The sequence below is a fragment of the Scomber japonicus genome, chromosome 9 (assembly GCF_027409825.1).
Source record: "Scomber japonicus isolate fScoJap1 chromosome 9, fScoJap1.pri, whole genome shotgun sequence".
Lineage (NCBI taxonomy): Eukaryota > Metazoa > Chordata > Actinopteri > Scombriformes > Scombridae > Scomber > Scomber japonicus.
This window is the reverse complement of record NC_070586.1, coordinates 27,645,704-27,672,953: the sequence shown is the minus strand read 5'-3', so window position 1 is coordinate 27,672,953 and position 27,250 is coordinate 27,645,704. Positions and strand designations below refer to the sequence as shown.

The 27,250-nt window shown below is 43.3% G+C and overlaps 1 protein-coding gene across 1 annotated transcript in view; it reads left to right on the top strand.

The window, feature by feature from the left end:
• ttc28 (tetratricopeptide repeat domain 28) overlaps positions 1–27,250 on the top strand; it is a 116,484-nt gene that overhangs the window by 85,910 nt on the left and 3,324 nt on the right. Inside the window, exons 6-22 of the mRNA XM_053325013.1 lie at positions 4,101–4,897; positions 5,070–5,614; positions 6,891–7,414; positions 12,215–12,324; positions 15,361–15,490; positions 15,612–15,830; positions 18,239–18,398; positions 20,482–20,622; positions 23,579–23,723; positions 23,897–24,076; positions 24,255–24,564; positions 24,631–24,799; positions 25,074–25,321; positions 25,434–25,558; positions 25,640–25,871; positions 26,161–26,237; positions 26,948–26,971. Of these exons, the coding sequence (XP_053180988.1) occupies positions 4,101–4,897; positions 5,070–5,614; positions 6,891–7,414; positions 12,215–12,324; positions 15,361–15,490; positions 15,612–15,830; positions 18,239–18,398; positions 20,482–20,622; positions 23,579–23,723; positions 23,897–24,076; positions 24,255–24,564; positions 24,631–24,799; positions 25,074–25,321; positions 25,434–25,558; positions 25,640–25,871; positions 26,161–26,237; positions 26,948–26,971 (4,136 nt within the window). The remainder of the gene's footprint in view (positions 1–4,100; positions 4,898–5,069; positions 5,615–6,890; positions 7,415–12,214; positions 12,325–15,360; positions 15,491–15,611; positions 15,831–18,238; positions 18,399–20,481; positions 20,623–23,578; positions 23,724–23,896; positions 24,077–24,254; positions 24,565–24,630; positions 24,800–25,073; positions 25,322–25,433; positions 25,559–25,639; positions 25,872–26,160; positions 26,238–26,947; positions 26,972–27,250) is intronic.

The following is a 27,250-nucleotide window of genomic DNA, read 5'->3' as shown; positions in this document are numbered from 1 at the left end:
TGGAGTCATCTTTGTTAGCTTAAAGCCCCAAATTTCTGTTTGTGGAAAAGTAGCGGACGCTCCTCACCTCCCCTTGCATGGCCCCCTTCAATCTCATGACACAGGACCATGGTAGAAATTGGACTAGAGGCCCTTCAAAACAACACTGTTATAGTCCTTGCACTTACACTGGCGTGAATCTTGCCGTACTCAGTTTGTTATTCTTCTCACTGCAGAGCTATTAAATGAGTCAAAAGAGCTGCAGCATTCTTTTGCATTAAGTAACTGCCCTTTTTTTTTTTTTTTTTAGCACATCTGCAAATTCAGCATGAAATGTGATCTGTCCCTAAAGGGAAAGGCGATTGTCCAGTGCTGAAGACAGAACATTGTTGATTTTAAGTGGTAGGAGGAATCAGATGTCATGCGTGTGGACAGTACAGCGACAGTTGGTTTGGAGAGCTGAAGCAGGGTTGAGGGTCAGCAGGAGCGGAGAGGAAGCAGCTCAGCTGGTGCTGCAGGCGGAGGGGTGCAGCGCTCTGTCTGTGTGTTTTTGTTGGCAGACCACCCACTCAGCATGCATCCATCTATCCATACCCTGTCCTTTTTTTATCTTCAGTCAGACTGTAGGAGATGTCTGTGTCTGCGAGTAAGTATTCTGTACCTTTAGCTCAGAGCCCAGCTCCGCCCCTTCCCCACTGCTGCAGACCCCAGGAGGATGTAGTGTCTGCTCAGCTCACTACTTCCCCCCACAGATCATCACATCCACTAGTGTATATGGTGTATGGCTAAAACAAATAGAACAAAAGCAATGTCCTACTTGTGCTTCTCTTGACAATTATTATTTCCCAATATTTTCTATTATTTATTCACCACTTTAAAAAAAAGAAACAGCCTTGCTCAGTTAGACACATTGCATCCATTACTAATAACCTTCAACTTGTTTCTTTCAACAAAAGTTGGTGCAAGCAGCTTTGTGAATACTTTCACAGTAACAAAATTATCTAGAAATTGTAAAAGGTATTCTAACATACCAAGCTTCATATGCGAGTTGGGGTTGGATGAAATTTTCCCCAGTCTCACTGGAATTTCCTTAAGAAATCGACTCTGCACTTTGATATTTCACACATGCCAATGTCCTTGAGCTGAAACCTGAATAGGCATCAACATTTCCACAAGCACTACATTTACAGCATCCTGCTCTGGGTTTTTGAAACATGGATGTGAATTATAATGTTGACCTCATTCTTAAATATTCACACCCAAATCAGTATTTCAGGCTCAGACTGGTCATCTTTATTCTGGTATCACTGGTATCACCCTAGACCAGAGGCAGCAGCACCATTGTTGTTAAAATCCTCTTAGGTCACTGTAGGCAGTCGCAATCTGGACCTCCATAACTCCTGAAAGAATGGCAGAGTGATTTACTCAGAACACGACACCATCTCTCAAAGTCATCACTGCAGCATATCCCTCTACTGTATGTACAGCCAGCTGTGTAATGAAAAGTGACAACACATTGCCATGCACTTAATATCTTTGGTTATGGGGGGATGGATAGGGCTCTGGATGGATAGAGCTCTTTATAAAAGTATATGAATGATATTGTGTGCTTTATCCTGGTTTTTCACAGTCTTTGTCTCAAGCTGTGCACAAAACAGAAATAATTAAGCTATATTATTAAATACATTACAGTCAAGTCAATTAATACAAACCACAGACTTGCAATGTTGCTAAAATTTGAGGTTTAATTGATTCTCAAGACTGACATTGTGTTGGGGACAATTTGATTTGGACAACATGCCACAGTGACCACTTCAGCTAGAAGCCCCTTACTAATTCCCAATTTTTGTGTTCCAGTAGTATTTACCAGCATGTTTGGTATGGTTTTCGTTACTATCCTGCTGGATACTATTCCCAGAGGGTTCTATAATCCTCTTACCATATGGGGAGGGGGACACAGAAAATATTTTCTGCCCTTAAGTGTGGCTCCAGGCATAGCCTAAGGCTTATAGCAATTTTGGCTACAGCTTCCAAGCCCAACCTCAAACCCAGCCATACACCCCCAGCCTCTGTCCCGGCTGTCTCCCTTGCCCCTGCGTCCCATTGCCGAGCCGCAGATCCATTTTTAGCCTCCAGCATGGAACATGTTTGCTGGTAATACATCAGTAGGCATTATATCCTCAGTAACATCAGCCTCCGTTGGGGAATGCATAACCTTGGGAGTGCCTCTGTGGTGAGAGCTGTCAATGCTCTTCCAGCCAGCTTGCTGTGCATCTTAACATGCATTCCACACTTAGGAAAGACATTGTCTAAGGTGTAGAAAAGTTCATACCAGTAGAAAGCCCCACTCATTTTGGCTAAAAAAAAAAAAGACACGTTACTATATTTGTACTGTACACAGTCCAAAGCACATAGATTTCATTGTGTCTTCATTGTGAAATTATTTACAGTCTGAACTCCTTCTGTATTATTTAGCAGTGCTGTTTCTCAGTGTGTTTTACTCAGAGCTACGCCTAGCATACCAATTCCTCCGGGTGGTGACCCGATGATTACAAGGTCAGTTCAGGTTGTATCACTTCAACCTGAGAACACAAGCAAGCAAACAAACAACAAATCAGGTCTGATTCATCAATAGGTCTCTACGGCATGCTGAATCATGGCCTGAATTAAGCAGGCAGAGGATCTTTGGTTATGTTTTTTCCAGCAAAATCCAATCGGCCAGCAGAAAAAACTGTTTGATATGAATTTATTGGAAATTATAATATAATGCTCAAACTTGTACTAAAAGCAAATTTCAGAGCTGAGTGAAACCTATAAAATTATGTAGCACTGTATGGTTAAATTGACATACCTGATAATGTGTCAAATCATTATGCAGCCCAGAGGCTTGTACTGTAGATGCATCAATGATTTTTTTTTTCCATTCTCACTGGCCTCCTTTTTAATTGAACCAAAATCTGAATACATGTCCACATTTACTGTATAACTTCTGCCGTCGTTTGAGCCGTCTGTTTAGTTTCAATCCCACTGTTTATGTAGCCTGTGTTCAGGCCCATAATGTGGCAGGTTTCGGATGAAATAAATGGGAAAACACACATGGTGGTAACTAATCCCGGCGGCACCATCACATACTCACCACAAGCCACAAAGCCTCTCTCCTTCCCTGGTTCCCACCCACTCTGGCTCCAGAACCGTTTCCATCCCTGGTGTCCTATCGGTGGCCCCCATCCTAGTAGCCCATTAGTCTCCATGCTGATGCAGCAAAGCCATGATGACCAGGCTGTATGGTGGATGAAGGACTGAGTTATTTGCCTTGCAGCAGTTCTTCATCCACCAGCCTGCAGCCACCATATCTTTTCTCTCAGTGAGCTTGAATATTATCAGAGCAATTATTATCATTGAAAGCGTGGCGACAATGCAAAAGGAGAAATCCTGAGATTAGTTGTGTCTCAGAGGGAAGGAGGAGAGTTACCGTAGATATCCTGTGATGTCTCTTTACTCTCTGCCATGTATTTGTCAGGGTGTATGAGCATGTGGGTGGGGGCACATTTGTTTAGATGTTGTGCGTATGTATGTGTGTGTGCCAGATGGCTGTCTGGCTGTGGGGTAAAGCCATTATTTTTCAGAGTATGGTATTTTATCAGAGATAATACGTTCAATGCACTGGCTTCTCCATTATTTATTGTTTCTCCACACTTATCTCATTTTTCTAAAGTTGTTTGCTGAGCTTTCCATCAGCTCTTCACACTCTCCCCCACTTCAACTTCCTCCGTCTTTCTTTCTTGTTCTCTCATAACCATTTCCAACCCTGTGGAAAATTGTTGATTTTGGTAAAATCCCTCTAATACACAATCATCAAAGACAGCTTAGACAATCAAAAAGATTCTATTTTAGTGTTATAATAACTTTGTTTGATTGCACTACATTTTAATGACCATAATTCTGTGGTTGAGTGTGTAGTGTAAGCAGAGAACAGATGGCTCAGAGAACATATTTTAGCAAGCAAATGACTTGTTTTGTACATGAAAAGCTGACGAGGCACTTGAATTTTACTCAATTACAATTTTCCCCTGAATGGGTCTTTAACTTCATCCTCCACGCTCTCTCTCCTCTCTCCACAGGCATCATCCACCAGATGAAGGGGGACTATGAGACTGCACTGAAACTCCACAAAACACACCTGGCCATTGCTCAGGAGCTCAATGACTATGCTGCTCAGGGCCGGGCCTATGGGAACATGGGTAATGCCTACAATGCCCTAGGAGCTTTTGACCAGGCTGTCCGCTACCACCGCCAAGAGCTGCAGATTTCCATGGAGGTCAATGACCGGGCCTCACAAGCCTCCACACATGGCAACCTGGCTGTGGCTTACCAAGCCCTGGGAGCCCATGACCGCGCTTTGCAGCATTACCAGAACCACCTCAACATTGCTCGTGAGCTCAGAGACGTCCAGAGCGAGGCTCGGGCTCTGGGAAACCTTGGCAACTTCCACTGCTCTCGAGGAGAATTCCCTCAGGCTGTGCCCTACTATGAGCAGTACCTCCGCCTGTCCCCTGACCTCCAAGACATGGAGAGTGAAGGGAAAGTTTGTCACAATCTTGGTTATGCCCACTACTGCTTGGGCAACTACCAGGATGCCGTAAAATACTATGAGCAGGACTTGGCTCTGGCCAAGGACCTCCATGACAAACTGAGTCAGGCCAAGGCGTACTGTAACCTTGGTCTGGCATTCAAGGCCCTGGGAGACTTTGCTAAGGCAGAGGAGTGTCAGAAATATCTGCTTTCACTGGCCCAGTCCCTGAACAATGCACAGGCTCGCTTCAGAGCTCTTGGGAACCTGGGGGACATATTTGTCTGTAAAAAGGATGTGGCTGGAGCCATTCAATTTTATGAGCAGCAACTGGCCTTAGCTCACCAGGTATGGCCCCATACAGTTTCTAATACACAAACTTTGTGATTGTAGTAAAATGCATACTAGAACAATTCATCATGTAAATGAAAATGTCATGTTGAATATAATTTTGATACAATTAATGAAAATGTATCTGATGTCCCTCATGTTGATATTATGAAATTCTATCTGGTTTCAGGTTAAGGAGCGTAGGATGGAGGCCTGTGCCTATGCTGCCCTTGGGGCCACCTACAGGCTTGTGCAGAAATATGACAAGGCTCTGGGCTACCACACTCAGGAGCTAGAGGTATATCAAGAGCTGGGTGATGTGCCAGGAGAGTGCAAAGCTCACGGTCACTTGGCAGCAGTCTACATGGCCCTGGGGAAATACGCCATGGCCTTCAAGAGCTATGAAGAGCAATTGGAACTAGGGCGGAGGCTAAAGGATCCTGTCGTGGAGGCACAGGTGTATGGAAATATGGGCATCACAAAAATGAATGTGGGGGTGATGGAGGAAGCTATTGGTTACTTGGAGCAGCAGCTGGCCACTTTACAGCAGCTGAGTGGCAATGAGGCAGTAATGGACAGGGGTAGGGCCTATGGAAACCTGGGAGACTGTTATGAGGCTCTGGGAGACTTTGAGGAAGCCATCAAGTACTATGACCAGTATCTGTCAGTGGCCCAGAGCCTCAACCGCATGCAGGACCAGGAGAAGGCCTACAGAGGCTTAGGGAATGGACACAGGTGAGTCTGCTTCAAGTGAAAGGAATATCATTTCAAATTCTCTATTTGACATTGCCAGAAAAACGTTTTTTTTTATATTATGCTGTTTGCAACTATCAGTTTCTCATAGCTGTTGCAGTAGTGGATAAATGTATTGCTAATAATCGCAGTAATCCTACTTTGCATATGATTTTTTTCTCCTTGCACTTCCTATCAAGGACCACCGTAGTTTAGAGACACCTTGCCAGTGAGAAAGGCTTGTATCCTGAGCCTGATGCTAGCTGTCTCAGCAGCAGCCTAGTGGCCCTGGCCTTATCTGTATGCAAAGAAGCTTTGGCACACAGACGTCTGAAACTGGGGGGAAGTACATTTATTTCGCGGCAGCTTCTTACATCTTGTGTCTGTTCTCCCTTCGATTTCCCATTTATGTGTCAAAGAGCCGAGAGCATCCTAGGAGGCTCCACTGCAAAATAAAACACGAAAGGCTTGCTGAAATCCTCATTTCTGAGATGATTTTCTTTTTATTGTGCATCATCAGCATGGCACCACAGCAATCACACGCAGCAGTATTAGCCGTGCTTGAGTTCAGAGGGGAATAATAGACATCACACACAAACCCTTTTCGTCTTCCAACAGCTCTTAGTCGCGCACGTACATTATCACACAACATTAATTAAGCTGAGGACTTTTATTCTTTTAATGCTCCATTTGAACGGGATCCGACAATTGTTGGTGTGCCTGAGAATATGAATAAAATCTGTTTGAAGGCTATGAAATGTTGAGAAGGGATGAATGCCACACCGTCAACACATAAGCTGGAAGCTGGGCTGCTTCAACTGATGACCCAGCCTAGCAGTACCCATCAAACACTACCTAAATTTAAATTTCATATTAGGGCTCAGAAATCTCTCATACAGCTTTCCAAACCCACTTTAGTCTGTCCACATCACCAGCTATCAGCATTTTGTTGAACATCTAAATTTGTGTTTTATTCATACTCATATTGAAATTACACGGGGTAAATGGAAGTGTTATTGCAATAAGCATTCCTCATTTTGTGCTCTGTTGATGTTTGCTAGATAGATATGCATCTGTATGAATGAACAATATAGTTTTCCCTAGATATGAGGTAAGCAAAAAGATGAATGTATTTATTTTGAATGTTGTAGACCGAGAGAGTCTCAGCATTTATGCAAACTGACCAGAAAATGCCTTTTTTTTAGGTTGTCTATGTTGTTATCTCACTTCTAATCTGCCTCACTTTGACACTCATTGGTTTTTCTGTCTTTACCTGCAGGGCCATGGGAAACCTACAGCAGTCGCTGGTGTGTTTTGAGAAGCGGTTAGTAGTGGCTCATGAGCTTGGGGAGTGTGGAGGCAAGGCTCAGGCTTATGGTGAATTGGGTGCACTTCACAGCCAGCTGGGCAATTACGAGCAGGCCATCTCCTGTCTGGAGCGTCAGCTGGCTATTGCCCGTGACACCCAGGACAGACTACTGGAGGGAGATGCCAGCTGCGGTTTGGGTGTTGTATACCAAGCTATGGGAGAATATGAGACAGCCCTGCGATGCCACCAAAGTGATCTGGAGATTGCAGAGGAAACAGGAAGCCCTGCACGCCAGGCCCGGGCCTACGGAAACTTAGGCCTTACCTACGAGTCGCTAGGAAACTACGAGCGGGCTGTTGTCTTCCAAGAACAGCACCTAAGTGTGGCGGCTCAGACTAATGACTTGGCTGCCAAGACACTGGCCTATGGCAGCCTAGGGAGAACACACCACGCACTGCAAAACTACTCACAGGCTGTCATGTACCTGCAGGAAGGTGAGTGAGTCAGGGGGAACAGGAGAGAGGATTGCCTTTGTTGCCTGAGCTGATAGGCTTAGAGTTTGTGAATTCATGAATATGAAATTCAGAGCCTATTTGTTGCTAAGCCTTTGCCACATTTTTATTAGGCTGTGTGCATGCATGTGTGTGTGTGTTTGGGCTTTTGTGCTTATGAGTTATAAGTGCACAGGGGATTCTGTGTGCGTATTATGCGCCTGTGTTGTCTTCTTTGCTGTATAGGTATACCAGCATTTGTGTGCAAACCTATCAGGATGCACGCCAAGGCATTTTTCCTGTTTACTGCTAGCTGTTCTTCACACCTCTATATCTACTTTTCTCAGAGGGTTCTTTGCAGTGAGCTGCCAAAGGATCTTTTCACACATTGAATGACAGACTCCTGCCTCTCACTGTTCATTGTCCCCTACCGATTATGGTGAAATAAAAAGCTGCAGCTTGGCTTCTGAAAAATTCATTATGTTAGTGACGGTGCAGAAAGTGTTTGTCACTGTGCATGTGATCAGTGAAAGCATCCATATATGTGTGCTGAATGTCCACAATATCAAACTCACCCATGCCCACTGACAGACTTCATGCTCAAGCACACCCACTGTGTAATGGCCCAAAGCCTGTTTGAATCTAAGAAAACTGCAGCTAGTGTAAGAGGAGAGTTGCATATTTCACCCTGCAGGGAGTGAATGCAAGTGAGCAGGAATACATCTCCTCTATCTCTCCTCCGCCCGTGTTATTAGTATTAGCTGGGCCTGCAGTGACCCATACACCCTCTGCAGGCCTGCTTGTTGAGCTTTAATGGAAACAAAGGCGACAGGCCATTCTGTCTCCACCCTGTCCTCCTGTTGTCCCCTGTGCTGTCCTTGTATTGTTCCTCGGTCTGGCTGTGAAAAAGAACAGTGCCTTCACTATCCTTGACAGCCAATTATTTCTGGCCAACCTACCCAGACCGAAAACTTGGCAAGGTTTTTTTTCCCTTCAGTTTTTCTATTTTTTTTCTATTCCTACTGCTGTTTTTTTATTCTTCATGCTGCACTGCTTGTTTTTTGTTTTTGTTTCCCAAAAAAGATTAATTGGAAGAAGGGATAGAAAGGCAGCTCCAAACTAGTGCAGATACTGTTGACAGCATGTGACCCCTAAATCTGTGCGTGTGTAATCTACTTGTGTGTGCATGTGTGGATGTGCCTGATGTTGAGTCTGTGTTGCACAGAGTAAGACAGAATGATAAGGTTAGAGTGAAAGACACATGGAGATACCAATTAACTGCTGATAGGAAGAAATACATTATGTTACTTAAGTGCCCACAGAACTGTCAAAGTTAGACTCCTGTAATGTTACATGAACAGACACTGCAAAGCACAGTCTCAGGCTTAAACAAAAGAGGCATTTCACACCAAGATGCACCCTTCAACAATTAACACAATAGTGTCATAAAATCAATGCCGTCACTGTAGCGACTAATGAAGGTATTACAGTTTCTCCACGCTTCATTAATGGAACAACAAATAATGAAATTATAATATGAACATACAAAAGCAGCTTTTTTTTTTGGGGGGGGGGGTGCACCTGATGCTTAATATGTGAACCAGAATCAAATATGTGGTGTATTGATTAATGCATATTGAGAAAAAAAAGATTGAGTATTGATATATAGCATGCATATATATTATTAAGAAAAACATTTAGTAGAATAATTTATTTAGTAGTGTAATTTACATAATTTGTTTATGAACATATCACGTTTTTGTATTATAGCTTACATCATTAACTCCACTTTCATATTCATTTTATAATATGGTGTTACATATAAATGTGCTAGAATATTATTAATATATTTTTTGCATTTGAGAAACAAAACATAATGCAGGATAGTAATCTATTCATATATAATATATGCAGAATATAAGGATAAGCTTTTATAAAATCTGTTTAATCTATATGAAATCATCATGTGTACTTAGACTAACAAATGTTAGCCAAACGTTCATATGCTGAATATTTAAATGATGCATTGCATTTCTTAAAACATGTTATTTCATACAGTATTATAAATGCTCTATATATGATACACTATAATAGAACAGACTCTGGAAACCTAGTAAAACATATTCATGCTGGTCAGCCTTTGAACAACCTGTCATGAAGCATATAAAACTAAATGCAGTTGGATGATATGCATCTCAGTGTGAAATGTCCGGACCTTTCATCATCATATGTGGACCCCTCACAGTTTTCAGCGTTGCTATTTTTATTCTATAAATCTCCAATGCTGGTTGTTGTTAAAGTGGCAGTGGGGGGGTTGGACTGGTAGCATGATGTGCTACTGCACATTTTTTTGCCCTCGACTTTTGGAGATCTTTGCGGTCAGTATTATTTCACTACTTCTGTATATATATATATATATATAGTAGTGGTTAATATGTGGAAAACTGAAAAACAACTTAGCCTAGCGTTCTTATTCATCATAATTTATTAAGCAAATGTTCACAAATTCTAATATTTATTACTCAACCTAATGCAAATGTCGATACTGTCTTCATGACTGAAGAAATGTATTTATGGCTGATGAATTTAAATTTGACGTGTCTCTTCAATATTATACAACCTAGTATACATTCTCTGTCATCATGCCAGAGGTCAGGGGAGGTCTTTTTTAAACAGAATAGGTAAAAATGGAAGTGTTCACATCACAGTAAAGAAGAGAGAGACACAGGAAGTTCTTTACTACATGTGGTCATGATCAAAGGCTACTGTAATGTCATGTGGATGAGTGCCTATGTGCCAGGGTATTTAGTTTGAGGCTCAATGCACTTGTGGTTCTACAGTGCATTAGATATTGTGCCCTTTTTTCTCGTGCATGTGGTGTCTGCACATGAAGCTTGTGTCTGAAGCCAGAGGTGCTTGGGCCTCAGGGGCTGCAGAGAATCTCTCACCCAGCTGTCAAGCAGCCTTTAAAGTGTTCTCTAGTTGCTCTTCAGGGTGCAGCCAGCCACGGCCACATCCTCATGTCAGCCACTGCTACGTGACTGTGCCTGCGGGGCGCACCAAAGGCACGCACGGTGACAGTGACAGACACTGAATGATACGGCGCGGGAAAACAGAGGAAATGAAAGAGTTATGGAAGGAAGGAGGAATGGAGAAATAGAAAGAGGATGGCAGCCAGGCAGAGGGGAAAGACAGAGATCGGCATGAGTCATAATTCACATGTATTATTTCACTGTCAACTGGAGACTAAAGAAAACATAGAGTTGGTTGACATTCAGGCTTGATCATAAAGAACTATCACAGAGCAGCTCAGAGAAAGAAAGGTTTTTCTCTCTCTCTATGTGTGTGTATGTTCGCGTGTACAGATGAAAGGCTTAGACCTGGAGTTGAGATGAGTGAGGGGTGAGGCTGTCACAGAATGAAAAGGATAATTTAGATCTGTTTCCTCTCTCTTGCTCCAGCGCCTAATGAGCCCTAAGCAGTGCCGAGTCCCCGCAAGCACTACCACCACAGTTGAGATGAAACAGGTAGAGAGAGAGAGCAGAAGGGGACCTGAGACACAGGCACAGAGATGAGAAAATGAATACGGGAGGTAGAAGGAGAGAGAGAGGAGCACAGCAGATGCATGGGGGAAGAGGGCAGGCGTGCAGACGGAGGGTGTGTGGAAAGATAAGGCGAGAGAGGAGACTGTAGCAGGCTTCAAAGGCTGCCGGCTAGCGTGGCCGTGGAGGAGCCATAAAGTCTATGGTTGCGTGGTGTGCTGGGTCTTGTGGAATAGGCTGGCTGTTACGGGTCACGCTCTCTGTTCTTGGCTTATCTGGTCCAGCCACAGACTGTTTTTCCAGGAATGCCGAGAAAAGCAGACTAGGATGAGGGTGGCTTGGCCCATTTTCTACTCTCTTTGACCAAAAGCATGTTCAGACCCCTCCATCACACGAGCAAACGGAGAGAATAGACTTGCAAACACAGCCTGTGTTAAGTGAGACTTTGCATGAGCAATGGCCCATTGCAGACTGCAGGCTGCAGGCTGCTAGCTGCGCATTTAGCACCTTCTGGGTGATATGTGGCCCGGCAGCTGTCATTTTTTGTTTTTCATCATTGTCCTCTGTGGAGTGGCATTTTCATCTCAGTAATTGGGCAGAACCAAGTACTCAGCAGGCAGGCTGAAGACACATGCAAAGATGTGACATACACCTCACTGCTTGAGGGATTAGAAGTGAAAAACAAACTGCGCACTCACCAGGTGATCTGACACAGACATACCCAATGAACATACACACCTACGTACACACACTCCTTCATACATGCACATTCAAACCTTCCTCTGATTCCCAAACAGCACTCCAAGTCTCCAAACAAAATATCACAAAGTAGACTTTGCACTGTGAGTTTGCATACAGTCTATTATTAGCTCATCAGTGTTTTGCAAATATTTGCAGACTTGTTCATGATATTGTGTAGCTTCTTTTGTGCAAGCATTAAGCGTGTGTTTGTGTTTGCTCAGCCAGTCGATCCTTAGCATTGATTACTATGCAGTCCGATTAGTGCTCTAACAGCCTCCCTCTATGGCAGAAGTGTGTGTTTTTGTGTGTGTGTGTGTGTGTGTGTGTTTTAGTCCCAGTATGAGCAATTTCTTACAACTGAGGCCAAATATCGAAACCTGTTCGCTGTCAGAACATCAGTACCACGCTATGCTTACATCTGTTACTCTGAAAGATACCTAAGAGTCTGCCTGCTCTGAATATTTTTTACTCTCCCTCCTTTCTGTCTCTCATCTGCTCCTGTTTCTTCCCCTTCTGACAGGCCTGCGGCTTGCTGAGCAGCTGGCTCGGCGTGAGGACGAGGCGAAGATCCGCCATCGTCTGGGGCTTTCTCTGTGGGCCAGTGGGAATCTGGAGGAGGCCCAACATCAGGTGAAGTATCTCCCGCTCTCTCCTCTCCTTACCTCGCCTTGCATCAACTCACCTTCACTCAGTACTCCTCTCTCCTCTCCTCCATCTGGACTCCTTCCAGCAAATCCAGCTCTTGTAGTTAAAACTGACCTCTAATAAGCACACATCTGTTGAAAGGCAACAATTACAAATGAGAGGAGGAAGTAGTTGACCAAAGACATGAAGTGTGGAATGTAAGTTTTTAGTAATGCCATCATGTTGAGAGAAAGAGACCAAGAGGAAAGAAAACAAGAGGAGAAGACAAAAAGAGAGGTGGCTATAGAGCTTGAACACGGCTGTCGGCAATATGCTGGGGAGTCTGTTGAGCTGGTAAATGCTGTCATCTCAGAAGACAGGCGACAGATAACTGAAGATTTTTTGTATTTATGTGCATGGTCTCAGGAGTCTCAAGCTTCTGCATCACACACACACACACACACACACACACACACACACACACACACACACACACACACACACACACACACTCACTCCTCTTCAGCCCACTACCCACCTGGCAAGCATGGAATATCCCGTTAACATCTCTCTTTGCAGTTTGTCCACACACCACAGCTCAAGATTTGATTTTTTTTTTCCTAGTTTGTGTATCCACATACAAGTCTGTGAACAGTCAGCCAACAGCAGTGGCTGTCACGTGTGCCTGTAGGGATGTTATTCAGCTGCTTTCATTTTCAAAATCTAGTCCAAAACATTTCTGTTATGAGCAAGCTACATACATCTATGTGACCCAGATAGCTTTGTTTTCCGTCCTGCATTATACTTTTCAAAAAGTAACTTTGTCTGTTTGCAATTATCTGTAACAAGAGTTGGGGAGAGAAAGACTGAACCAAGGTGGTGGTGACTCGAGTGCTCATGAGTCATATTGAGGAATTTGTGTTCAATTAAAGCAAAATATTATTCTAACAAGGCAATGCAACATATTTTCCCAGTGTTTGTTTGCTCTCCGGTTTAACACTTCACCTTAGGCCCTCAGTTCTGCATGTTAACATTGTGTTGTCCTTGTTGCAACTTACAGTTAGCCAGAGCCTTGCCAACATATACCACAGCAATGTTAATTCCCTCCCCCCCTTCCCCTCCGGTCAGCGTGTAGCCCCCGGGGTGAAATGGTGGTGGGAAAGGACACTGTTGTCCTCAGAATATAGATCAAATGGTTATTCATGAGCTGGCCTGTTGCCACGCATGACCTTTGTAAATACCTTGACCCACTTCAAACCTCATTTGTAAAGGCTTGTATTGAAATTCATAAAGCATCCATAGCTGTGGAATGAGAGTACTTGACCTCATGTTCCTTATTCTCTACATATTTAAACCCAGTTGCATTTTGACACCCTCGTTATGATCCTGGTGTTCAACGCGACACACAGATTGACGTGTGCTGATTTTAATCAGCTATCTGAACAGTGCATGCTACCTCTGAGAAGCGCTCAAATTCATATCTAAGGAGATCATGAATCAATACATTCATGTTTACTTAAATATCTGGTCTTCTGTAGATTAAGCTTCTCTTTTTTTTACCTCTGATATCATGCGTCAAAGAGGGAGGTTCCCCAGGGAGGTTATTTTACAAAAATCATTACAAGTATATGTGTATCAGACTCTGTTCGGATTACCGATTCAGTGTGACATTGACATTCACTTAACATGTCAGATAAAAGCCATGTTAGTGTCAGTGATGGTAAAACATGAGAGTCCTGTCTGAATGCATGGCAGTTGAAGAATGTGACAGATTTTACCTGTACCACAGCCAAGCAAGTCACTGCGGATACAGCACATTTGGGACTGTTTCCCTTTCATCTGTGCCAGGAGGGGTCAGGCCAGAGGCAAGGCGCTGTGAGAAATTAGTTTCACTCTTAAAGGGATGTCTGCAAGCCTAACAGATTAAACTAGCACTGCAGCAATCAGCCCACAGCCCTATCAGCAAAATCATCCTGGGACTAGCAGCTCCGTCTACTAGCACCAATGCAGCAGAGCTCACAGATTCTCTGCTGATCTCTACTCTCCCCCTTTCACTCCCTCTGACACACTTTCCTGCATGACCTTGGGATATGCCAGATGAGCTACAGTGTATGCATATATGTGTGCTCACAAGAAACACATACACTCTGTCTCTTGATTTGCTCTCACCATACCTACATCACTGATAGAATCCAGTTCATCCATACCAACCATCTTTTCTCCACTGCAGCTCTTTGTCTTGTATCAACTGTGGTCAAGCACTGTGAGCAGAGTGCTTTAGCCTCTCTGCTGGCCTGGCCCCCTGAAGAGTGGCTCTATAGCAGTCCCAGTCATCCTACAGGGCTGCCATAGGCACAGAAATAGGAAATCAATAAAAGCTCCCATGAATCAGCACTGCTGGCCAGCTCTACTTTGCCAATATGCATCACTGCTTGCCACCCCACCTTTCCATTGTCTCTCTCCTTCTCTCAATCCATTGTCTGGCACTGAAAAGAAAGGTCCAATAACAGACAGGCCTATTGAGTTCACCATGCATTTGTTCACAATTGTCTGTCCAAGATGCCCAGGTAATGTTTTGGATTCTCATTGCCCTTTACCATGTCCATGCAAATAAAAGCTGAAGAGAGGTTCACTTGTGTTGGATGGTCATTCATCAAGCTACATTATAGTACTTTCCTCTGTTCAGAGAGAGGCAGAATTGGAAAGCAGCATGTTGGATCAGGGAGGTAGGATGCTACCATCTAGTGGCAAAAATCTCCCTGTCTCCCTTTTAATCATACTCATGTGGTGGTATATTATTTGGTGGACATTTTTCTCCAAAGTGTCATTCAGGGCTATGACTGCTTAAATTTTAGTATGTGTTACCCCTGTTTAAATCAAATCTGGAATGGAGAACGTGCTGGTATCATGCTCTAACTTAGTATAAAAGTCCACTTCTTGACACTCAATAATCAGCACTGAATGTCTGATGCTATATTTTTATTAAATGAACACGCCAATGATATCTCAATTAATGTTATTGTTATTCTTGTTTATCTGCAGTTATACCGGGCATCTGCACTGTTTGAGACCATCCGGCATGAAGCCCAACACAGCACCGATTATAAACTCTCCCTGTTTGACCTGCAAACCTCCTGCTACCAGGCTCTCCAAAGGGTCCTTGTCAGCCTCGGTATGCCAGTAGTCTCTTCTCTTTTGATTGCTACATCACGCTGTTAGTTTTGAACCTTTTACATAGAAGATCAAGTTTTCTCTCGAACCTGTTTATCACCACTGACTTCTCAACACCACAGGCCACCATGATGAGGCTCTGGCAGTGGCAGAGCGGGGTCGTACACGAGCCTTCGCTGACCTCTTGGTGGAGAGGCAGACAGGCCAGCAGGACTCAGACCCCTACACTCCAGTAACTGTGGAGCACATCTTGGACACCGTCAACAGCCAGAGGGCCTTGGTACTTTACTTCTCCATGGCTGCTGGTTACCTATACAGCTGGCTGCTGGCTCCAGGAGCAGGTAAGAACTACTGCTTAGATTGTAAATAGTTTTTTGGGAATCCAAGTGTTCTTAAAACAGACTCTATGCTGTCAGAGACCAGTTAAATTCTGTGGCCATGTTTCAGATCCCCTCTTTTACTGAGGTAAAATAAATTACCCTTTGGCCGGTAACTCATTTTCTGACTGTGCTTAGTTAGATACCTCTAAAGGCATTTAACTAAAAAACAATGTAAAGACTCACATAAAAATGATCAATAAAATGTGTGGTAATGTGTATATCTATTGTGTCCCTGCCCTTTTCCTGTATTTTCTTATTTTCAGCCAGTAACAGAGTGTGAGATTGGGACTCGTAGTGTAGCGACCAGTTTACATCGCTGTCTGTGTCTCTCTTCTGTGCTCTCTGTCTGTGTGTCTGTTACACTGGTGGCAGAGCTGAGCTCAACACACATACACATACACACACACAGCAAAGAGGGGACAGCAAATAGACTGAAGCATGCATTTCGGCTGCATTCATACAAAATCTGGCAACATGACACCTTCCTGCAGGATTGTGTGGAATTTGTGCTTTAAAATATAAAAAATATTTTATTTATCTGATTCACTGCTTTGTTCCTGCTGCTACTGCTTCTACTCTTCATTCAGTCTCTCGCTTACTTGACCATTGCTGTTCTCTCTCTATGCTTTGAATGTTTACAAATAGCAACTGATAAATCCTGTATAATATGCCTTCATTCAATTTCATGCAAAACTTATTTTTCACCATTTCTCCCACATAATTGATCTTTTACAAATTTACAATATATGCAAGTATAATACACAGTATGTAATATAGCTTACATATTCAAACACGAAACTAGATATGCTTACTTAATGTATACTAGATACTAAAGAAATCAAATGTCATACAATTGTAGCAATGGACCACAATGTCCAAATCTTTCTTGTCTGTGTTGAAGCATCTCTCATGTGCGTAGTTTAAAGTTGCAACAGTTACACAGGTGAAAGCACATACACACACAAAAAATGCTCTTGCTTGTTCAAATCAAAGAGGATAAAAAGCCTAGAGGCTACAGCTTGTATTCAGCTGCAGGGGTAAGAGGGCCAGCTTTAACACCAAGCAGCCATGCCACCTGCCACTCAACTGTTAGGGTTTGCCCCCTGCCTTGCTTTTCACCCCAGAATGCTCCTGCCAATGAACCATGCTAATTGATAGTGACACAGCCAAACAACACTGGCAACATCTTCGCACATGCCAACAGGAAAACACTTTTTTGCTTCAGCCAAGTCAGAACATAATTCCTCTGTCTCTTTTCATCTGCCTCCTTTTGTTTTTTTGTTTTTTTGTCTCTTTCCTTGCTCTTCTTTATATTTCTTCTTGGCATCGCTTGTGTACTTGTGTGTATTTCTCTCTCTTGTGTTGACACACTGAGAAAACACCAACACAGGCAGAGGGATTAAGATGCCGCTCTTTTATATGAGTCGTGAAATTCCAGTTTCACAAAAAGAATAGACAAAGCTGTGGGTGAAGTACCGAATATGTCACTCGACTCCTGTGGCTGCCACATTGTTAGTTGTTCTTTGGCTCTCTTCTGCTCTCTGCTGTAAAGAGAGGAAATGAGAGCCGTGGCCCGTGTCCCATGCCACCAGGCCTGAACATTTGATCAACTCCAGCTTCCAGGCAACCAGATGAACTTGACCCCCCAGCACTAGTCATAAGGATGGGAGGAACACTACAGGGACTAGTGGAGATCTTCAAAGCTCTGAATATTGCCCCAAGCTAAGAGGGAGCCACTTGCTCACTAATCGCCTGTCTGTCACTTCCTGGCATTCCCTGGCATCCAGCTGGCACACAAACATGGCCCAAGCTAAAGAGTCTGCAGTCAGGAAAAAAGAGCTACGAAGGTCCCAGTTACCTCAGTAGTGGAAATTACATGACATTTTATAGACCTGAATGGACGCGTACTATATATCATTTCTGAATCACAAATACTTTCCATTCAGTTGTTTTTAATACCACCCAAACACGTGAGCACATCCACACTTAAACAGCACTGACACACCCACAAACTCACACACATTCACACACACTCAGCCTATACTCCATCTCCCAATGCACTCATCCCCGCCCCCTCTGATGTTCCTACTCAATACTCAGCTGAGCTCTCACGGCGAGCAGCAGATGGCACAGGCAGCCTACTCTTATCTTTTATTGAACGTTATTTGTTTTATTCATCTTGCTCTACAGATGCAGTGCTGCACGTGCTCTCACTCACAGCTTTCAGTCAAAATGATCCAACATTCCCTCCTGTTGTGAGCGAGTAATACAAACGTATTAAAAAAAAAAGAGGTGTGGAAAATACTATTTATTTTTCATGAACACCTGAAAGCAACCAGTCATGTTTGCTCTTCCCTATCTCTCCACAGGCATCCTGAAGTTCCATGAGGTGTACCTGGGCGAGGGGATGTCAGAAGGAGGGTCAGAGTTCCAGGAGGGAGGTGGAAGTGGGGTGACCAGCGGCTCCTCGTTGGAGCAGCACATTGCCAGCGCTCGCGAGGCTCTGGGAGTCGAGTCTTATTACAGCAGGTGAAATAATAATCAAATTAGCATGTGTATTATTTTCCACACCCTCCTCCTGTTGCCCCATATGTAATAGAAATAATTGGTTTCAACATCTTTTGGAGTGACACAAGTAGCATTATGGAATTAATTTTTGGGTGTTCAAAAATGGGTCGTTACAAGACCCATTTCCTTTCCCATTTTTCCATGCTGTGGTCTTGATATCTGCTTTTAAGTAATTATGATAAAAAAGAGAATTTATGGTTGCTCTTTTGCAATTTTTTTTTTGCATATATGGGACTTTCAATGCCTCAGTCACAGTCAAACATTTCCATTTGTGATCAGTATTTCCCACTTTATGATTAAACTCAACTTGCTACATGTTAAATATGGGAAAACACTACACATATCTTTGAGTTCTTTTTGGTAGTTATCTGCAACAAACTGACACTCAAATTCAATTTTTCTGCTGTCAGTTATTTAACAAAGTAGCTGTGCCAGGGATGTTATTGTGGCCCAGCAGGCAATTAGAGAAAATTGAGTTTGAGAATTGAGAGACGTCACTGTACTGATCGCAGTGTTTGATTAACAGGTGCTCTTTGGGGAACCCTTGTTCATCAACTATTAGAGGGGAAGGAAAAAAAAACATAGAAACTACATCACATTATCATCAAAAATGTTACACAAAACAAAAAACAAACACCTGAACTAAAACTTGACACTTTCATCCCCCGAGTTAGTTGAAGAAGGGTCATTTAATCATAGAGAGAGAGAGAGAGAGAGAGAGAGAGAGAGAGAGAGAGAGAGAGAGAGAGAGAGAGAGATATTCTGCCCCATTGCACTCAGTGATGACAGGCCTCCACTACCTACCTAAAGTACTCGACTCTCTCCCAGTGAGAATAAATGAGACGGAATAATGGCTCTTTGGATGGCCAGACAGTTGAACCTGCCTAACAAACAGCGGACATGACAAGTAAAGGAGGAGAGAATGGGTTTACTTAGAGCACAAGGAAAATGGGAAGAGGATGCAATGATAAAATCAATGAGGTAACAGTCAAAGAAGCAAAGCCTGGTGGATAAAAACCACATAGACTACATGGAATATAGCCAGACGAACTTTGCATGAGAAGTTTGCAAATGCGGCATGTTATATTAGCGCCCATTGCCGTCAATGGGTCTACGCCGTGTTTGACGTTCTGTAGTTGGTGTTTGATCCATAGTGCCCAGCTGGTCCGCCCAGTGCCAGCCTCCAACACCCTAGCAGCTTGGCCCTCCTGCCCCATTACCAGCTCATTTACCACTCCAATGGGAAGCTGCACACACGCCACTGCGCCTGGATGGGCACAATATGTCACCACTTACCAGCCCATTCATTCTCCAGAGTGGAGAGAAAAGGACGCGGCCCCCTGAAATGAGTGGAGAGATAAAATGAATGGGATGGAGAAGAATAGGCAGAGGATGTGTGTGAAACAAAGGAGGATATAGAGAGGGAAGGATGCAGCCTTTGTGGTAGTAGAAAACTTTGTATTAATGCATGGGATTTCTATGTGATCATCTTTTAAAACTGCACATCTATGGTCTATCAATGTGGACACCATTAGAAGGACGAATTTTTAATGAGACATATACTGCAAGGATTTATTTTTTTTAATGTGGTGGTAGTGGGAGTAAGATGATGAGAGATCCCATGGCGCAAATTCACACAGCTGCTTTGAGAGCAAGAAGCTGACAGGAGTTACATGATATGGATGCATCAGAGAAGAGGTTTGGGCATGAAGGGGGGCGATTGGGGGTAGAGGTAGTGATTGTGGAGAGGGGGATGGTTGACTTCCCCAGTGACTGGATCAGCATCACCAGCATTATAATGAAAGGATTTAACTCTGCTTACCATCACAGTGTTGGACCAAGCTTGGAAAATTAGGCCAAGTATGTGTGGGTTGAAGAGTGTGTATTTGGCCAGATCAGGAGTGTGTGCAAGTTAATTTATCCACAGTGAAACAATGTAAGTCTGTGTATTGTCTACTTTGCTGAAGTGCCTTGTTTTCTTGCCAGCATCGCCACGACTATGCATGTCTCTCAATCTCTCTGTGTGTTTCTCTCTCTTTCTCAGAGGGTGTTCGAGCAGTGAGACAGAGAGTGAGGCTGGAGATTTGTTGGACCAACAATTTGAGGAGCTCAACAACAAGCTTAACTCTGTCACCGATCCAACAGGCTTCCTGCGGATGGTGTCCAGAAACAACCTGTTCAACAGGTAGGAGATTGTTGCAAAGCATGTGGATATCTGTGCACTCTTATTGAGGCAAATCAACAAGAACTACTCAGACCCACTTTTCCACAGAAAAGGGTAAGGAGATTCACGGGTATTGCAGCTCATGTGTGAAAAGAGTCTTTTCTCCATTGTTTAGCTAGCGCAGAGGCAGCATGTGAATCCTCCTTATTAAATAGACTGAGTTGAGCCAAGCTCCTAAAGCCCTTATCAACTGCCTACTCTGATTGTGTGTGTGTGTGTGTGTGTGTGTGTGTGTGTGTGTGTGTGTGTGTGTGTGTGTGTGTGTGTGTGTGTGTGTGTGTGTGTGTGTGTGTGCGTCTACATGCCAGACACAGACATTGATACCAATGTGGTTTTTAGATGTTTGCCCTGTCTGTATTTGTTGTGCAGATTTATGACTGTGGAGATTTCAGTGAGTCTTCCCGTGTGCTCGTTCAGCTCGAGTAGTGTTTAATGATACTATGATACTATGCAAAGTATTCATTTGCATTATGCTGATTGGTAATGTATACCGATAGAATGTGTGCATGTGTGCATATGTGTGTGTCTGGGTCATATTCCCTTGTCCTCGTCCACAGTTGAGCTGCTCTTTGATGAGAGGGTAATTCCAGCTTTAATTGCGTCTCGGTGCTCATTAAGCCCTTTTAATGGGCTGCCGGTAATAATCTGCTCATTCTTTTGGGTCTCAAAAAACCCTGAATTATAAAGCTCCTCATGCTTAGGAGCCTATCATCTATCACAAAGCTAAAGCAAGAGAAAATGAAGAGAACCTCATTGTCATTTCAAGTCATACATCTCTGGGTATGATGTCAAGATAAACTACATAATTTTTCCCTAAGATTAAAATTTTTGGCTATTAGTGGTATGAAGACTGCAGTATTTTCACTATAACTCTTAATTAAAAGAGAGGGAAAAAATATAATGAAGTCTAATTAAGTGACATTTAAATCAAATTGGTACAAGGGAAACTTTACAACTGTGCTTTCTGGTGTGATGTCTTCACCTGGCATTTTCATCGATTGTCCGCCTTTAACTCTGAGATTTAATCTACACCAGGGAGCTTGGAAGGATTACTATGGGAAGGTGATAATGAAAGTCTGCTCATGTCTAATCCCCTCAGTGTGTAATTGAATATGTTTTTATGCAAGATGGTAGCATAATGAGGATCATGATGAAGTTGTCAGTTTAGAGATAGTAAACACTGATAGAGCGCAAGGCCTGTATTTACAGCTAAGGGGCAACTTGTTTATTAAGCAATAATTTATATCAGAGCTAGAAATAAGGTCAGAATAAAAAGCTTACATATGTATTACAGGTGGACTTGTCTACATTTGTATTGCCTCTCAGATCACACTTAAAGTCATGTCATTCAACTGCAGCCACAGAATACAATCTTCACCTTCAGCCACACTACTCTTGGCCATTTCTTTTCACTGTTTCCCCCTACACTTGACACTCACCTTCTCTTGGCTTATCCCTTGCCTCCACTCTCATTCTTTCTGTCAGGCTAACAAATGATTGTTTGCTTTCCCATGGAGTCTCATGCCAAGGCCTGGGAGAGAGACAGAGTGCTGGGAGGGAGGGAAGCCAGTGGCCTGGGGCTACCAGAAGGGCAGGATAGATGTCTGCTGGCTGGGGCCCGGAAGATACACTGGCTGGTGGAACAGATGGAGAGAAGTGACAAGTGCGGTCATAAAGCTTTGGCCCAGTGTGCCTACAGCACCAAAGACTTCTAACCCCATGGCCACTATTAGCACAGTTCTCAGTATGTCATGTGTCTGAGCAGGGAGCTGTCATTCCCGTCACACAGCAGACATGCCTCAAACAAACAGGGCTGTTACCTTAATTTGCTCACAGTCCTGTGAAGTGTTCATTGGCAGTACATTGAAGCTTTGACTTTTGATTATGTAGAGCACGTCCCTATAAAGACATTCCTCCTCTTCCTGTTCTGATTTTGGCAAATTAAAAGAATTCAGCACAACTGCATTTTACTCCAAGCTCCAAACTACCATGGTTCAATACTGCCATCTAGTGGAGTTATATATGCTGCTATAACATTCTCAGTGCTATTGCTGCTTTGTCATGTGAAATTACATATACTACATCTGCTTTTACATCTGAGATTCCAGCACATTACAATGGAAATCCAGTATGGCCTGCCTTTATCTGCGTCTTACTTGGTGAAACTTAGATCTGACAGTGAGCATGACAGAAAAAAGAAAGCTGAGCCTCTGTGATTGAGAGTGTTGAATCACTCCCTCCTGCTGAAGCGTACTATTACCACACACAAACCCACAGAAATTACAGTGGCTGAGTTTGCGTCTTTCCAGAGCTGTATCTGATGTAAAACTCTGCAGCAAGTTAGGCATGGACCTTGTCAGCTGCATTCCCAGCAGAAAGCTCATTATGAATAGTGTGATGGTTTCATGTTAAAGGACAGTTTCATGCATGAGATCCCCATTGAAAGAATTTTTGTTCCTGATCAAAGATGACAAGGCAACTTTCATACCTAAATTTAACCATTTTGTAGCAGAAAATACATTTATTTGTACCACGTACAAATTATTAAAAACTGAAATGGTATACTCTCAACACAGACAGCGATAATGTGAATTTAATTGTTAGTTATCATACAGTGTTTTCAATTAGGGACCTTTTATTGATCTTCACCTAATTTTAACTTAAGTCTAGTGTAGAAAAGAACATCAAATCCAGTGTTGGTATTGAGACAATGTACACTGTCTGGACGTTGGACAGTCATTTTGTAATTTACAGAAAACATAAAAAACGAACATGCAAGTTGAGTGAAATATTTTTGGAAATGCATAATGGAGGGGTTGTAAATTGCCTGAAACTACACAGGATTTGCAGAAGAATAGAATAGAATTTACAAAATGTTAACCTTGCATTGCTTTGTGTTGTGTTTGTGTTTATGCAGGAGTTGCCAAAGTATGACCAGTCTGTTCAGTAACACCATGTCTCCTGCCAAAGATGGTAGCTCTTCCCTGTCTCGTCGCTCCAGCAACCTCGGCAAGCCTCCACTCCGGGCACTTTATGATTTGCTCATTGCACCTATGGAGGGGGTGAGTGCTACCTCTATGGGACATTGCCTGCCTATTGATGTAGTTGTGTGGGAGAGATGAAGAGCATGATCCAGGATCCAGAGAAAATACAATTATGAGAAATCAAAAGCACAACATACTGTGAATGTTATTTTGTATTTGTGTATCTTCACACTAATCCTTTTGTCTGTCAGGGCTTGATGCACTCCAGTGGGCCTGTTGGCAGACACAGGCAGCTGGTGATGGTGCTAGAAGGAGAACTGTACCTCATCCCCTTCGCCCTGCTTAAAGGAAGCTCTTCGAATGAATACCTGTATGAGCGCTTCAGCCTCATCGCTGTTCCCTCCATCCACGGCCTTGGATCTAATGCAAAGGTTGAGCCTCTTATTCAGATGTCTTCAAAATACTTCAATTTCAAACCCCAGTAAAAAATGAACAAAATACTTTTATATTCTCTGATTCTACATTTTTCAAGTAATCTATAATGAATTATTAAACTGTTGTCTTTTGGATTGTGGAGCTAGATTTTAACCATGGTTACGGTGTTCCTAGGCTCATTCCCGGCGCCCTGGACCAGTTCCATGTGGTGGTGTCTCAATGGCAGCAGTGGTGGGGAACCCTAGACTGCCCTCACCTGTGATGGACCGCTGGCTTTGGGGACCCATGTCCTCTGCAGAGGAGGAAGCTCATATGGTGGCTGAGCTACTGGGCTGCCAACCCCTGGCTGGCTCTTCTGCAACTAAGGAGAGGGTCATGAGTGCCCTCACACAAGCTGAGTGTGCCCACTTTGCCACCCACATTTCCTGGAAATTGGCGGCTCTGGTGCTCACTCCAAACCCAGAGGGGGTACCCGGTGGGGCAAGTGCTAATGTGGGCGTGGGAACAGTGGGGAGAGGTGCAGGGGGGAGGAGAGGGAGCAGTGGCAGAGGCAGGAAAGGTTCAATTGGAAGCGGCTACACCATCCCAGAGTCTCTCCACATGCAGGATGACAGCAGTGACGTGGAGAGCATCTGTGACAGTCCATCCCTACAGGAGTTCCTGCTCACAGCTGCAGATATATTGGACCTGAGGTTACCTGTCAAGCTGGTGGTTCTGGGGTAGGTGAACTATGTTGATTTAAGTCCTGATGTTTTAGTATATTTTAATATTTAATATTTTGATTTTGAGGATTGAGGTTTGATTCACCTTAATAAAAGGCATTATATACAGTACAACATTAAAAAAGATGGTATGTATTATGTAACTGATGAAAATGGGATAGCACAACCTAGAAAGATAAAAGCGAATCATGCTTGAAATGTTATAAAATGCTATAAAATATTTTACATCTTCCTAATTCAATTATATGTGTGGTTATTATTCTGCCTTCAGCTCCTACCTGGAGTCCAGCAGCAAGGTGACAGCAGATGGTGTCGTGGGATTGACCAGAGCCTTCCTGGCTGCTGGCGCTCAGTGTGTTCTGGTGTCCTTGTGGCCTGTCCCTGTCGCAGCCTCCAAGGTTTTTGTCCATGCCTTCTACACTGCTCTTCTTAATGGGACCAAGGCTAGTGCAGCCCTGGCAGATGCCATGAAAACTGTCCAGAGTAGCAAGCAGTACTCACACCCTTCCAACTGGGCAGGTTAGTGATGTCTTTTATTTATGTGTTAATTATACAAATGTACACTTGAGAATACATAACTGCAGATATAAATGCCCATGGAGCTCTTTTTAATAGTATTATTTCTGTCCAGGATACATGCTGATTGGCAATGATGTGAAGCTTAACAGCCCATCTTCACTGATCGGGCAAGCTTTGGCAGAGATTCTTCAGTATCCAGATCGAGCACGTGATGCTCTGAGAGTTTTACTCCACCTGGTGAGACAAGGACTTGCATATGTAAATTCTCAATCCATGACACACAAAAATACTGATGTTACACTACTGTGCTCTTTGCAGGTGGAGAAGTCTCTTCAGAGAATACAGAATGGTCAGCGTAACTCCATGTACACATCCCAGCAGAGTGTGGAGAACAAGGTGGGGGGAGTCCCTGGCTGGCAGGCCCTTTTGACGGCTGTGGGCTTCCGACTTGACTCTGCAGGCACCGGTATTCCTGCTGCTGTCTTCTTTCCTACTGCTGACCCAGGAGACAGGCTCCAACAGTGCAGCACCACTTTACAGTCATTACTGGGTATGCACCATAGACAAGCTCTACATCACATTTAAAACAAATTCAAAATCAGTCTCATGTTTTTGTGTTCTTAATTATGTAAGATGTGTTTTTTCTGCTGTGAATTTATAATGTTTCACACATACAGAAGGGCCAGTTCTGTCATTTATGTCCATAACTATGTCATACAATAGTATATCACTACATATGATACCACCTGTTTAATCATAGTGCTGCTTAGCTTTAGGAAGAAAAAAAAACTTGCCTGGTGTATGAATAATGAAGAACTTCCTTTGATCCCATCCCTCAGGTCTGCCGCCGCCAGCTCTACAGGCTTTGTGCAAACTCATCACAGCTTCAGAGGCAGGAGAGCAGCTCATCAACCGGGTAGGCCCCTGCAGTCCTGAACAAATGTTGCCAGATTTTTCAGTCTAATGCTCAAGATACAAATAGGTCTTTGGCCCAACATACAAATAATACATCTATTTTTTTTAATGTTAAGAATTTTTGAGGCCATCATTTCCTTTGAAACTTTTACAGGCCTATGCACCATATTGCTAGAAGAGAATAAGAGGGCTATATCATTGCATAGATGCATTACGTCAGGTCTGGATACACACTGGTGCACTGGCAACTCAAGCTGCAGCTTAATCTGCATTGAAATGCTGCACATGAGGCCTATCTAGCAGTCCTTCAAGTACAAGGTCTTAACTACAATCTGAGTCCTGTTCTCCTGCAACCAAACTCGTGACACCAAAGAATTAATCTTGCGTTGCAGAGGTTTATCCCTGTTTACGTGTAACATGTGGCTGTCACATGCTTTAAGTGAAAGACTATCCAGTTAATTGGTTATTAGCAGTATTTGTCGCCTCATACTGCAAATAATGGTCTCAATCTCCAGAACATAAAACATGCTTAACCTAATCTATGCTGATTGTGTCAGACTCCACTGTCTTCAGGGTAATATATTATACATAATTGTTACTTGTTGCTATTATCCTTCTTGTTGAGCTGAACCCTTGTACCCTTTGTGAATGGCCTGTGTGCATGCAATTAAAAGCCCTTTCTCTCCCATTCCCCTTACGTGCTGTCTGAAGGCTGTTAAAAATATGGTGGCAATGGTAAGTGTGCCTTGACCTTCATGCACTCCATCCCAATCTAGCCTGTTCCTCCACACACCACCTTGTGTCCCGCTTAACTTTCTGCAACACTGCCCTCTTTTGTTTAGAAGCTGCATGACAATTCATTTAACAATTTAGTTAGTTTGTATCATGCTGATTTTATGATCTGTATGCATGCATAAAATGTAGTTTAGCCCCCCACGTTGTGTAGTCCTGCAGTCAGACATTGGGGATTTCAAGTATTTAGAAGGGATAAAGCTATGATGTAAAAACAAACCT